This window comes from Ailuropoda melanoleuca, chromosome 16 (assembly GCF_002007445.2).
Source record: "Ailuropoda melanoleuca isolate Jingjing chromosome 16, ASM200744v2, whole genome shotgun sequence".
Classification (NCBI taxonomy): domain Eukaryota; kingdom Metazoa; phylum Chordata; class Mammalia; order Carnivora; family Ursidae; genus Ailuropoda; species Ailuropoda melanoleuca.
Window position 1 is genome coordinate 85,028,326 of NC_048233.1, and position 13,286 is coordinate 85,041,611.

The following is a 13,286-nucleotide window of genomic DNA, read 5'->3' on the forward strand; positions in this document are numbered from 1 at the left end:
TGAAGAAGTGGAAGTCAAGATAAAATTGAGCAGAAAATGAAGAAGCCTGGACAATACATTATAAGTAGGGGGTTTTATACTGTGATCTCCAATGTACATGGCAGAGAAAGATTCACTGGGCTGCAAGGAGGAGGAGCAAAGAGGGATGTGGAGTGACAGGGAGCGAGACTTAGGAGGTCCCAGCTGCAAAGCCTGCAGCCAGCTGTCCAGGTGGGTAGTGGACCCCAGAAAAGCAGTTAAGGCCAGGGGTCAGTCAGTGGCTAATCCCCTTCCCCAAGGAGGCAGCAAGACCTTAGAGAGGGAACAGCTGTGTAGTGACCAAAGCATGCTTGGCAGAAATGCCTGTGTCCTTGTGCAGCAGAAAGGCTCCTATGCTTTAAAGTGTAATGCGGAGAGAGCAGAGAAGCCACCAGCTCTGGAGGGAAGGGCTGCCCAGGCAGAGGTCTTCTTAGGGTGGAGGTCCAGTTGGGCCAACTCATCAGGGACCTGTTTGAACAGACAGCATTGGGTGCCAGTTGTGTCCTCTTTGGGTAAGGGGAAGGAACGCCAAATTTCCACCAACGGAAACAGAGATGAAGTTGAGCCAGAGAAAAGTAAAGTTCTATATCTTACATGCAGGAAGTACGAACTATAATATCTGTACGTGTGACAAAAACAATGCTCAGTCCTGTTCCTAGTACCTCGGGAACTGCCCTGGAGCAGCATAGAAGGGCAGGCAGAGAAGGGGAAGGCAGATATAGGGGGTTTTGATTGCAGATATAGGGGGTTAGGGACATAGAACTGCCCACATACAGTTCACCCCCTCCCTTAGCCCCCATGTTCAATCTGTCTTGAATCCTGCCCACTTATGTCGCCGCGGCTCCCACCAATTCTGCGATCTCCTCTGTGACTGCCAGAGAGCAGGGCTGACATCCCAAAACACACACTTCTTCCTAGCTGTGTGACTTGAGGCAAGTCCCTACAGCTGTCTGGGCCTCAGTTTTCTTAACTGTGAAATAAGAATTGAAAAGTACCTACCATACAAAACCGTTGAGAGAATTTAACATGATTACGTAGACAGGGTACCTAGCTCAGGCCTGGTTCAAGGCATATAGTGAGCACTCTATGAAAGCTAACGACTCATATTGTCAGTTGGACACTCAGGGCAGCTCCCACTATGGCCTCTCCACCTCCATTCTTGCCCCTCCAGTCTATCCTTTCCAACTCAGCCAGTGTCGGGCCCTGTCTAAAGCTTGTCAGTAACACCTCCAGCTTCTTTTCCCAGAGTGTGGGTCTTGGTCCATCTGAAACACTTAAGTTCAGCTTTCTGGGATCTCCCTCCAGTGTCCCAGGGGATCCTGATGGGACTCATCACTCTACAAACTAAAGTCTACACTTCATATGGGATTCAAGGCCATTCAAGGAGCTAGCCCCTGGCACCTTCTCCAACCTTATACTCCCTACCTACCTCACCCTCTGACCAAGCAGATTGTACATTTCCCTGTTGCCCTGAACTCTCCTACACCTCCCCATTTGTACATGTGCAGACCTGGACACTTCCTCCGTTTTCCTCCTGGCTCCTTCTGCCGCCCTATCCCTCAGGAGGGTGCTTCTTATGGGCTGAATTCTCTCCTTTCCAAAGTAAAATCTTGAAGCTCTAACCCCCAGTACTTCAGTATGTGACTGTGTTTGGAGATGGGGTCTTTAAAGAGGTAAGTGAGGGTCACCTGGGTGGCTCAGTCTGTAAGTGTCTGCCTTTGGTTCAGGTCCTGATCCTGGTGTCCTGGAATGGAGCCCCCCCCCCCAAAATCGGGCTCCCTCCTCATCAGGGATTCTGCTTCTCCCACTTCCTCTCCCCTTCCCCAGAGGCTCTCTCTTTTGTGCACTCTCTCTCTCTCTCAGATAAATAAATAAAATCTTTAAAATAAAATAAAACAAAGACGTATGTGAGTTAAAATGAGGCTATTAGGTTGGGTCCTAACAATCTGACTGATGTCCTTATAAGAGAAGATCAGGACACAGACATGCACAGAGGAAAGACCACGTGAGGACACAGTAAGAAGGCAGCCATCTGTAAGTCAGTAAGAGAAGCCTCAAAAGAAACCAGACCTGCCGATACCTTGNGATTAGGTTGGGTCCTAACAATCTGACTGATGTCCTTATAGGAGAAGATCAGGACACAGACATGCACAGAGGAAAGACCACGTGAGGACACAGTAAGAAGGTAGCCATCTGTAAGTCAGTAAGAGAAGCCTCAAAAGAAACCAGACCTGCCGATACCTTGATCTCAGATCAGATTTTTTAAAAACTAGCATTGTGGCCTATCAGTGGGTTATTAAATTGATTTTGTGAGTTCAACTAACATTTTTTAAAAAGATTTTATTTATTTATTTGACAGAGAGAGAGAGGCAGCCAGTGAGAGAGGGAACACAAGCAGGGGGAGTNCGGGATCACACCCTGAGCCGAAGGCAGACGCTTAATGACTGTGCCACCCAGGCGCACCTCAACTAACATTTTTAACAACATAGAATGGAACAGAAAATAGCCAAGTCCATCCCATGGAGTAAAGGTATGTATTGTCTCATCACACTGGTGTTTCCCTTGAGTGCCTATGTGTGTATTGGATCATAATAAAAATGTCTTTNGAAGGCAGACTCTTAATGACTGTGCCACCCAGGCGCACCTCAACTAACATTTTTAACAACATAGAATGGAACAGAAAATAGCCAAGTCCATCCCANAGGCTCTCTCTTTTGTGCACTCTCTCTCTCAGATAAATAAATAAAATCTTTAAAATAAAATAAAACAAAGACGTATGTGAGTTAAAATGAGGCGATTAGGTTGGGTCCTAACAATCTGACTGATGTCCTTATAAGAGAAGATCAGGACACAGACATGCACAGAGGAAAGACCACGTGAGGACACAGTAAGAAGGCAGCCATCTGTAAGTCAGTAAGAGAAGCCTCAAAAGAAACCAGACCTGCCGATACCTTGATCTCAGATCAGATTTTTTAAAAACTAGCATTGTGGCCTATCAGTGGGTTATTAAATTGATTTTGTGAGTTCAACTAACATTTTTTTAAAAGATTTTATTTATTTATTTGACAGAGAGAGAGAGGCAGCCAGTGAGAGAGGGAACACAAGCAGGGGGAGTGGGAGAGGAAGAAGCAGGCTCCCAGCGGAGGAGCCAGATGTGGGGCTCGATCCCAGAATGCTGGGATCACACCCTGAGCCGAAGGCAGACTCTTAATGACTGTGCCACCCAGGCGCACCTCAACTAACATTTTTAACAACATAGAATGGAACAGAAAATAGCCAAGTCCATCCCATGGAGTAAAGGTATGTATTGTCTCATCACACTGGTGTTTCCCTTGAGTGCCTATGTGTGTATTGGATCATAATAAAAATGTCTTTCTTGGGGCGCCTGGGTGGCAAAGCGGTTAAGCGTCTGCCTTCGGCTCAGGGCGTGATCCCGGTGTTATGGGATCGAGCCCCACATCAGGCTCCTCTGCTAGGAGCCTGCTTCTTCCTCTCCCACTCCCCCTGCTTGTGTTCCCTCTCTCGCTGGCTGTCTCTATCTCTGTCAAATAAAGAAATAAAATCTTTAAAAAAAAATGTCTTTCTTACTAATGCTCATGGGAAAAAAAAAAGAAAGAAAAGAAAAAAGAAAAAGAAAGCCCCTGTAGTTTCAGCTGCAATAAGTCCCTGCTTGTTCAAATTGCAAAGTGTGAGGGTTTGGTTGAATCAGCTAAACTTATATTAGACACTTTTATTATAAAATATCATAAACAAATGAATAGCGTATACAACATAAAGGTATAGCTCAACTATTATAAAACAAGTACCCAGGTGAGTTCCACTCAGTCAAGAAACTGGGCAGTACCATGGACAGCGCCCTGGTGCTTTATATTTTTTCCCCTACGTGCTCCTTCCCAATTATGACCACCGTCCTGATTTTCTTGCTATTGACTTCCTTGACTTTCTTTATTTCTAACATTGCATTTCTCTTGCTATACACATAGGAGTGGAATTGCTGGCTCATGTGGTAACTCTGTGTTTAACTGCTTGAGGCACTGCTGGACTGTTTTCCTAAGCGGCTGCACCATTTTACATTCCCCTGAACAGTGTGTGAGGATGCCAAATTCCCCACATCCGGACAATGCCTGTCTGCTTTTGTCCCAGTCTATGGGTCATCCTTTCCTGTTTCTTTGCATGAATTATATTTTTTTTTTGTTGGAAACTGAAGATTTTAATTAATATATTGTAGCAACTCAGTACTAATCTACCCCCTCTGAGGCTTGTTTTTTGTTGTTTGTTTAGTGACTGGCTGGGTTATTTTAGTGAAGTCTATCTCCCCCTCCACCCCACACTTTCCAGTCTAAATATAAAGCTTCTGTCTTGATCCTCAGCAAGTGCAGCCTTGGGTATGCCCACAGTCACCCTGGGATGACACTGGTCTGGGCAGGGCTCCTCTTGATGGACTCTTTCCCTGGCCACACCCAGCTGTTAAGCTCCACTCAATGCTAGCCAAGTCCTCTATTGTTTTCAACAATGTCCTGGGACATAAATTGCTCTATAAACTGATCCAATAAAATTTGGTCTCTTTAAAGGAATAGGGTTTGGATCCTCGAATCTACCTGAGGGTTCAATCTTTTCCCAGCCCCCACTCCTACTTACAAGGGCCTCAAAGGCAGAGCCCAGCATCTTAGCTCTTCCTTCTTTCCAAATCTCTTAGCCCAGAGAGTTTCTTGTTGTTTTTTCTTCAACATCTTTTCTGAAATAGATACACAAATCTTCTTCCAAACCGTTTATGCCAGCCACTTTTCTTCAGACACTTGAAACCAAGAATTGAAGAAATAGAGGTTGTATCTTGTTCCTTTCTTTGTTGCCTTTTTTTTTTCAAGATCTAGATTGAAGAGAGAGAAGACGGGGGTTGAACAAAGGGATTTCAGAACCATACTGAAAATTTTTATCCCACTATAGGTAGGTACTATTATTATTCCCATTTTATAAGTAAGGAACATGAGGTCCGAAGAGATTGAGAAGTTGGAGTTCCTGAGACAGAGCCAGAAGTCAAGGCTGGAACTTGGGCACTTGTGTCTGTTGGTGGTGTCCTAACTCTCCCTTCCTTTCCCCTACCCGAACAATTCTGGGACCAGGTTCACCCCAGGTTTTGGGAGGCCCCTTGTGGTCTGGCTGTGCTCATCTTGCAGCTCTGATCCCAGTGCACTAGACCATGGGAGAAATCTCTGCCTCCTGCAGTACCCTGGAATCTCTCTCAGTCCTTCCTCCCTGCAGTCTGGTGTCAGATGGTAGCACTGGGGCTCTGATCAATCCTTAGCTATGTGGTTGCATGGCTGTGTGACCTGGGGCAAGTATCTCTTCCCCCATCCTCCGAGCCTCAGTTTCCTCATCTGTAAACTGGAAATTCTAATAGTTATTGAGCACGTGTTCATTGAGGGCCTGCTCTGGCAGGCAATGTGCTGGAAGCTGGGAATGCAAAGGGGAGAGAGACTGTCCCACTGTCCTCGTGTCCCATGGCTGTTCGTACGTGGCATGGAAGTGTGGAGCAGCAGGCATTCAAGGATGGGAGCTCTCCTGTGGTGCAGGATTTGTATGATCTGCTGCTGACAGCCCAGCAGTCCAGCTTCCTCAGTGGTGGCCTCTCAGGGAGCCTCTCTTTGATTAATGAGTGCCTTTGTCCCTAAAGTATGTGCTGCTAGCTGCCTTCTTGTTTCATCTGGCTGCTGGGGCCCTCAAACAGTTGGCAAAGCAGTTGGTATCATGGACTATTTTTAGGTGGGGGAGTTAGTGGGGTGTGTGGATGTGGTGGGGCCCAGAGGGGGTCCAGGAGACAGGGAGCATCACAAGCAACAAGATGGGGGGGGAGTGGAGGAAGGATGCTGTCTCTCAGGAATGTATGGACAAACTTTCGCTTCTCCTTCATGACTGTGGCCAAAGGACACCTCCTCTGGACAGCCTTCCTTGATTTCCTCAATAAATACTCCAAAGACTCAGTTTAAGGATCTACCCTCTGGGTTTCCCCCAGTCCTTGGTTATGATTCCAAATATACTAAGAAATAATGTGCTGGAGGGATCTTATCTGATGCATTTCTGGGTCTCTCCTGCTCTGCATCTCTGAGCCCCATCCTGCCATTCCTCATCGTAACAACAAGGTATAGAAGTTAGGAGTCCAGATTTTGGAGTCACACACCTGAGATCTACTCTTGGTCCCTTTCTAGCAAGAAAGCCGTGTCCAAGTTAGGTTTGTACAACTCTGTTTTCTCATCTGTAAAATGGGTTGATTATCGTGCCTGCCTCCCAGAAATCAAAGGCCTTATTTTGCCCAAACCACAGAGCATGGCACCTGGCATAGACTGATAGATCTCTTGCAAGCCCAGGCCCGGAAGGAGCTGCGAAGCTGCGGGCTCCCAAAGGTCTCCATCCCCTTTGTGCTTCTCGGGTAGTGAGTGGGTGCTAGAGGGAAGGAGGGAGGTGTTCCCAGACACCCCGGGGCACAGAGCCGGCCAGAGGTCACCCAGCGAGAAAGTGGCCGAGCTAGGCTGAAGACAGGTCTGCGAGTCGAGTCAATCGCAGCATTTTTCCTCGGCCTTCCTGCTAACGGACATCCCCGTNACACCCCCGTCCTCCGATTCCTCTAGTATTTTCCTTCTGTCCTTCCAGCCCCAGCTTCTCTCCTCTAATTCCGCGGGTTCGCATTTGGGAGGTGGGGTCTCAGACGGGATGTGAAGAGTCCCCCGGCCAAAGGTGGGGAAAGGGGCTTCCCGCCCAATGCTAAGTCTCCGGCTTGAGGTGGGGTAGGGGGCGCCCGTGTCTCTGGGAGAACCCGGAAGTCCCCAGTAATGAGGGCGGGGTCTGGGGAGCCTGAACCGGTGGCTGGGTCTCAAGGATACGGGGGAGTCCCCGAACCAGCGAAGACTGGCTAGGGAGTCCCTGAGACAGAGTGGTGGGCGGGGCTTCCCAGAGTCTGGGGCGGGGTGAGGGAGGGGGCGTGGTTTAACAAGGGGGCGGAGCTCCCCCGACTAGAGCTAAGCTTCGCCGCAAGGGGCGGAGTCTCGGGTGGGGCGGGGCTCCNGATCTAGATTGAAGAGAGAGAAGACGGGGGTTGAACAAAGGGATTTCAGAACCATACTGAAAATTTTTATCCCACTATAGGTAGGTACTATTATTATTCCCATTTTATAAGTAAGGAACATGAGGTCCGAAGAGATTGAGAAGTTGGAGTTCCTGAGACAGAGCCAGAAGTCAAGGCTGGAACTTGGGCACTTGTGTCTGTTGGTGGTGTCCTAACTCTCCCTTCCTTTCCCCTACCCGAACAATTCTGGGACCAGGTTCACCCCAGGTTTTGGGAGGCCCCTTGTGGTCTGGCTGTGCTCATCTTGCAGCTCTGATCCCAGTGCACTAGACCACGGGAGAAATCTCTGCCTCCTGCAGTACCCTGGAATCTCTCTCAGTCCTTCCTCCCTGCAGTCTGGTGTCAGATGGTAGCACTGGGGCTCTGATCAATCCTTAGCTATGTGGTTGCATGGCTGTGTGACCTGGGGCAAGTATCTCTTCCCCCATCCTCCGAGCCTCAGTTTCCTCATCTGTAAACTGGAAATTCTAATAGTTATTGAGCACGTGTTCATTGAGGGCCTGCTCTGGCAGGCAATGTGCTGGAAGCTGGGAATGCAAAGGGGAGAGAGACTGTCCCACTGTCCTCGTGTCCCATGGCTGTTCGTACGTGGCATGGAAGTGTGGAGCAGCAGGCATTCAAGGATGGGAGCTCTCCTGTGGTGCAGGATTTGTATGATCTGCTGCTGACAGCCCAGCAGTCCAGCTTCCTCAGTGGTGGCCTCTCAGGGAGCCTCTCTTTGATTAATGAGTGCCTTTGTCCCTAAAGTATGTGCTGCTAGCTGCCTTCTTGTTTCATCTGGCTGCTGGGGCCCTCAAACAGTTGGCAAAGCAGTTGGTATCATGGACTATTTTTAGGTGGGGGAGTTAGTGGGGTGTGTGGATGTGGTGGGGCCCAGAGGGGGTCCAGGAGACAGGGAGCATCACAAGCAACAAGATGGGGGGGGAGTGGAGGAAGGATGCTGTCTCTCAGGAATGTATGGACAAACTTTCGCTTCTCCTTCATGACTGTGGCCAAAGGACACCTCCTCTGGACAGCCTTCCTTGATTTCCTCAATAAATACTCCAAAGACTCAGTTTAAGGATCTACCCTCTGGGTTTCCCCCAGTCCTTGGTTATGATTCCAAATATACTAAGAAATAATGTGCTGGAGGGATCTTATCTGATGCATTTCTGGGTCTCTCCTGCTCTGCATCTCTGAGCCCCATCCTGCCATTCCTCATCGTAACAACAAGGTATAGAAGTTAGGAGTCCAGATTTTGGAGTCACACACCTGAGATCTACTCTTGGTCCCTTTCTAGCAAGAAAGCCGTGTCCAAGTTAGGTTTGTACAACTCTGTTTTCTCATCTGTAAAATGGGTTGATTATCGTGCCTGCCTCCCAGAAATCAAAGGCCTTATTTTGCCCAAACCACAGAGCATGGCACCTGGCATAGACTGATAGATCTCTTGCAAGCCCAGGCCCGGAAGGAGCTGCGAAGCTGCGGGCTCCCAAAGGTCTCCATCCCCTTTGTGCTTCTCGGGTAGTGAGTGGGTGCTAGAGGGAAGGAGGGAGGTGTTCCCAGACACCCCGGGGCACAGAGCCGGCCAGAGGTCACCCAGCGAGAAAGTGGCCGAGCTAGGCTGAAGACAGGTCTGCGAGTCGAGTCAATCGCAGCATTTTTCCTCGGCCTTCCTGCTAACGGACACCCCCGTCCTCCGATTCCTCTAGTATTTTCCTTCTGTCCTTCCAGCCCCAGCTTCTCTCCTCTAATTCCGCGGGTTCGCATTTGGGAGGTGGGGTCTCAGACGGGATGTGAAGAGTCCCCCGGCCAAAGGTGGGGAAAGGGGCTTCCCGCCCAATGCTAAGTCTCCGGCTTGAGGTGGGGTAGGGGGCGCCCGTGTCTCTGGGAGAACCCGGAAGTCCTCAGTAATGAGGGCGGGGTCTGGGGAGCCTGAACCGGTGGCTGGGTCTCAAGGATACGGGGGAGTCCCCGAACCAGCGAAGACTGGCTAGGGAGTCCCTGAGACAGAGTGGTGGGCGGGGCTTCCCAGAGTCTGGGGCGGGGTGAGGGAGGGGGCGTGGTTTAANCGGGGGGCGTGTTTGCGTGTCTGGGGGTGGCAGGGGGAGTGGGTCCGAGGGCGGGTGCGGGGGGGCTGTTTGCGTGCTCTCGGGTCCCGGGTGGGCTTGGCGCCCGTCAGGACACTTCCCGCGGGGCTCGGGGTGTGAGGGACTGTGTGCGTGCGCGCGCGTGTTTGTGGCGAGGGGCCGCCGGGTGTGTATCTGCGTATGCGCTGGGCCGTCATTGTGCCTGCCCCGGGCGCGGGGCGCGGGCCTGCCCCGGCGCAGTACCTCCCGCGCGGGGATGTTTTCCAAACAGGCTTCCTGCGGAGACGGGCTCTGCTGCAGCCCCAGCCGGAGGGGGGAGCGCCGCCCCCACAGGCCTCCAGAGACCTGGGCGGCCCTGGGACTGCAGACAGACACCTGAAGGAGGGAGGGGGCGCGCACCCGGGAGGGGTCCAGAGGCCTGCCCGCTGGGTGAGGCCAAGGTGGGGAGACTGAGGCAGATGGATGGGGAGAGGAAAGTGGCCAGACAGACGGAGATGGGGAGGAGGGTGGGAAGAGAGACGGCGAAAAGGACAGCCCAGGAGGACAGAGAGTCATTGAGAAAAAAGACAGACAGACAGAGGCCTAGACCTGCAGAGAGGCTGAATGATTAAGATGGATAGATAGATTCCAAAAACCCGACAGAAGGGTTACTCAGAGGCGCCGGGGCCAAGAGCCAAATCCGGGAACTGAGTCTAAGATGAGGAATAAGGGTCCTCTAACTCCTGAGGTGTCCCTCTTCCAAGCAGATCCCAGACTGGTGTCCTGGCCAAAAAGAAGTCTCTGGCCACCCCATGTCGGTCCACCCCACTGGCCCCACCAAGCATCCTGACCCTCTGAATGTGGGGCCCTCTCCTCTTGGTTCCATACCACCCATTTCCCTTCCCTGGTATCCCAGCAACCCCGGGATAGTTTAAAGAAGGCAGAGGTGGAGCAGTTGCCATAGCAACAGAGGTGGTGAAAGGTCACTCTGGCCTTAGCCTAAGTGGCCCTACAGCGGGCCTGAGCTGGCGTTGAGGGGGGTTGGGATGGGAGGTTGCAAAATTCTTTTTCTCCTTTTCCACTCTGCCCAGAATGGTGCTAGAAGGAAACCCTGAAGTGGGGTCTCCCCGAACTTCAGACCTCCGGCATCCAGGGAGCCAGGGCTCTTGTGTCCTGTCTTCTCCTGGTGAAGATGCACAGCCAGGCGAGGAGCCCATCAAGTATGGCGAACTCATCGTCCTGGGGTGAGCAACCCTGGTCCAGGTGGGGCAGGGCACCAGGCACCCCCAGGGCAACCAGACCAAGGGCCCCAGCTCTCCCCACGTATGACCTTATGCTGTTTGTCCCTCCTCACCTTCCCAACTGAGAGACAGAGTTGACCAAATCCACCTCAATTCCTGTTATTTTAGCTTCCCATTTTTTTGTAAATTACCGAGAAAACTCTAACTGCCCACCTAAGTTACTTTTCAGAATAAAAGTAGCATTGTCTGCCTTTCATAAAGCACCTAGCATATGTAGTCTGGGGTGAAGAACTCTGGTTCTCCAGCAAAAATGCTTGGCTCAAATCCTGCCTCTCCAAATTGCTTAACTTCCCTGTGCCTCCATTTTCCCATCTTACAAATAGGAATAATAATAATACCTCAGAGGGTTGTCAGAGGAATGAATGAGGTGATTTCTGTAAAGCACATAGAACAGTGCCTGGCACGTATCAAGTGTTCTGGGAGGCAGGCTTGTGCCAAGCCCTTTCATGGACATTATTTCATTTCAATCTTCACAAAGATGCTGTGAGGAAGGAGGTGAGGAAACCGAGGCTCAGAGAGGGGAAGTGACTGGTCCAAGGGCACACAGCTGGTAAGTGGCAGGGCTGGGATTTGGACCCAGATCTTTCTTACTCTAGGTCCAGTGCACTTTGACTAAGCCACAGCTGACCCTCACGCTACAGATGATAAAACCGAGGCCAGGAGAGGTGAAGGGATGTGAGTTGGCAGCTGGGTAGACCTCATCCCTTCCTGGTCTCCGCCTGATCAGGATTCTTGCACCACCCACTTAGCGCTGCCCCGAGGCACAGATCCTTCTTCCTCCCCCATCCACACCTCCTTTTGGCCTCTCTCTCTGCCATCTGCCCAGAAGAAGATATTTGATAAGCTATGCTATCATCACGATTATTTAGAAATAATAATGGCTACTGTTTGCTGACATGTACATGCCATGTGCTTTTTCCTAATAAGTTAACATTTATCAAGAGCTTGCTATATATATGTTGAACTCTGTGCCAAGCATTTTTAAATGCTTTATCTCATTTAGTTCTCACAATGAACCTGCGAGGTAGGTCCTGATTAATTAGCACCATTTTACAGAGGTCATGTGATAAGTGGAAGAGCCAGGATTTAAGCCAGGCCCATCTGAGCCCCGAGCCTGTGTCCGGAACTGCCCCACACCCCAGAAGTGGGAAGAACTTACAAGGGCAAAAGTGATTTTGCCCCCCTTAGAGCTGCTTGCATGAGAAAAACAGCTGCTTGGTGTCCCAAAGGAAGGGCAGACTTATCAGCTGAGGGCGAGGCCACTGATGGGGGAGAGTGCAGACCTAAGGGTAGAGGCCCTCTTGGCAGCTGTTTATTCCCAGTAGAGCAGTGACACCCCATGCTGGCTATAGAGCCATGTGAAGAGCACATTGAAAAGATGCACTGACAGTCCCATTCCAAACCTACAGAATCAGAATCTCCATGGGCGGAGCCAGGGAATCTATATTTTAACAAGCTCATGAGAAGACTCTAAGTCAAGTGGTCTTTGTCTTTGGCGGCTCTTCATCCTGGTACTCCCTGCTCCAAAACCTTCCATGGCTCCCTAGTCTTGCAGAATAAAGTCCGGACTCCTAAGCTTGGTGTTCAGGGCCCTTCCACCAGCTTCATCTGCCTGTACTTCAGCTCACCACCCAAGTCACCAATCCCTGATCTCACCAAACCCTGCCAGCCTCAGGCCCTTCGCTTGGGGCGAGCCTTTCCACTGGAAGGGCTTCTGCAAGAGAGGCCGGAGTCAGACAGACCCGAGTTCAAATCTCTGACTTTTTCACTTACTAGCCTGGGACCTCAGGCAGGTCATTTTACCTCCCTGAGCCTCAATTTTCCTCATCTGTAAAATGGGAAGGAAGATACTTGCCTGGCAGGACATTGCACAGATTCCATTAGGTAATTAATAACGTGAAGCACCAGGAACATGGGAGATTCCAGTACATGGCAGTGATCAAGGCTGTGACTCACCCCATCTTTGCCTTCCACAGTCACTCCCTCCGGATAAGAGCTGGAAGGAAGGTAGAAATTTGACGTGTATGGATATATGGAGGTGGTGGCATTGTGGGTCTGTTTTTTTTTCTTCTTTCTGGTTTCTAGTCATTCTTGTGGTGTCATAAATGACAATTTGCTGTAAAGGTGAATCCTTTCCAGTTCTTCAAGGCCTAGTGAAGGTGTTACCCCTCTCAGAAACCTGATCTGAGAATTCCCTTCTCCTGTCTTTGGGCCTGTGGTGCAGCTGGTGCCCAGCTTCCTTGAAAAGCTCAGGACACCCTTCCCTGCCACTGAGGGGACAGAACTGACCTGTGGTGTGCTCCCTGTGACACCCCAGCGCCCAGCAGCTGACCAGTCAGGTGTCCAGGAAACACTGGATAATTGAATGAAAGGCCTTTTGAAGATATTCTGCCCTCACTCTGCTCCCCCAACACACTGATTTGATAGCGTAGGGTCTCCGAGTTTCAGGCGGTTGTAGGGCTGGCTTATGAAGGTAGCCTCTGCCCAGAAGTCGGCAGTTCCTCCAAATCTCTCAGAGGCTGACTTTCTCTCTCTCTCTGTCCCTGCAACCCCTTCTTTTTAACCCACTACATCCACAGCTACAATGGGTGTCTGGCAAGTGGGGACAAGGGCCGCCGGAGAAGCCGCCTGGCGCTGAGCCGCCGGCCCCATGCCAACGGTGTGAAGCCTGACGTCATGCACCACATCTCCACACCGCTCATATCCAAGGCAAGCAGCTTGTCCCAGCGGACCTGGACAGAGGTCCTGCGCTCCCTTCTCAAGTCCCAGGTCTTCAGCCTTCCAGGTCCTACCCACCCACAGTCC

The 13,286-nt window shown here is 50.7% G+C and overlaps 1 protein-coding gene across 1 annotated transcript in view; it reads left to right on the forward strand.

Annotated features, from left to right (window-relative positions):
* The first annotated feature begins 10,269 nt into the window (after positions 1–10,269).
* The window catches only part of LOC117796617 (E3 ubiquitin-protein ligase pellino homolog 3-like), a 7,790-nt gene continuing 4,773 nt past the window's right edge, over positions 10,270–13,286 (forward strand). Inside the window, exons 1-3 of the mRNA XM_034644842.1 lie at positions 10,270–10,424; positions 10,960–11,031; positions 13,061–13,266. Coding sequence (XP_034500733.1) covers positions 10,273–10,424; positions 10,960–11,031; positions 13,061–13,266 — 430 coding nt within the window. The 5' untranslated portion in view covers positions 10,270–10,272. The remainder of the gene's footprint in view (positions 10,425–10,959; positions 11,032–13,060; positions 13,267–13,286) is intronic.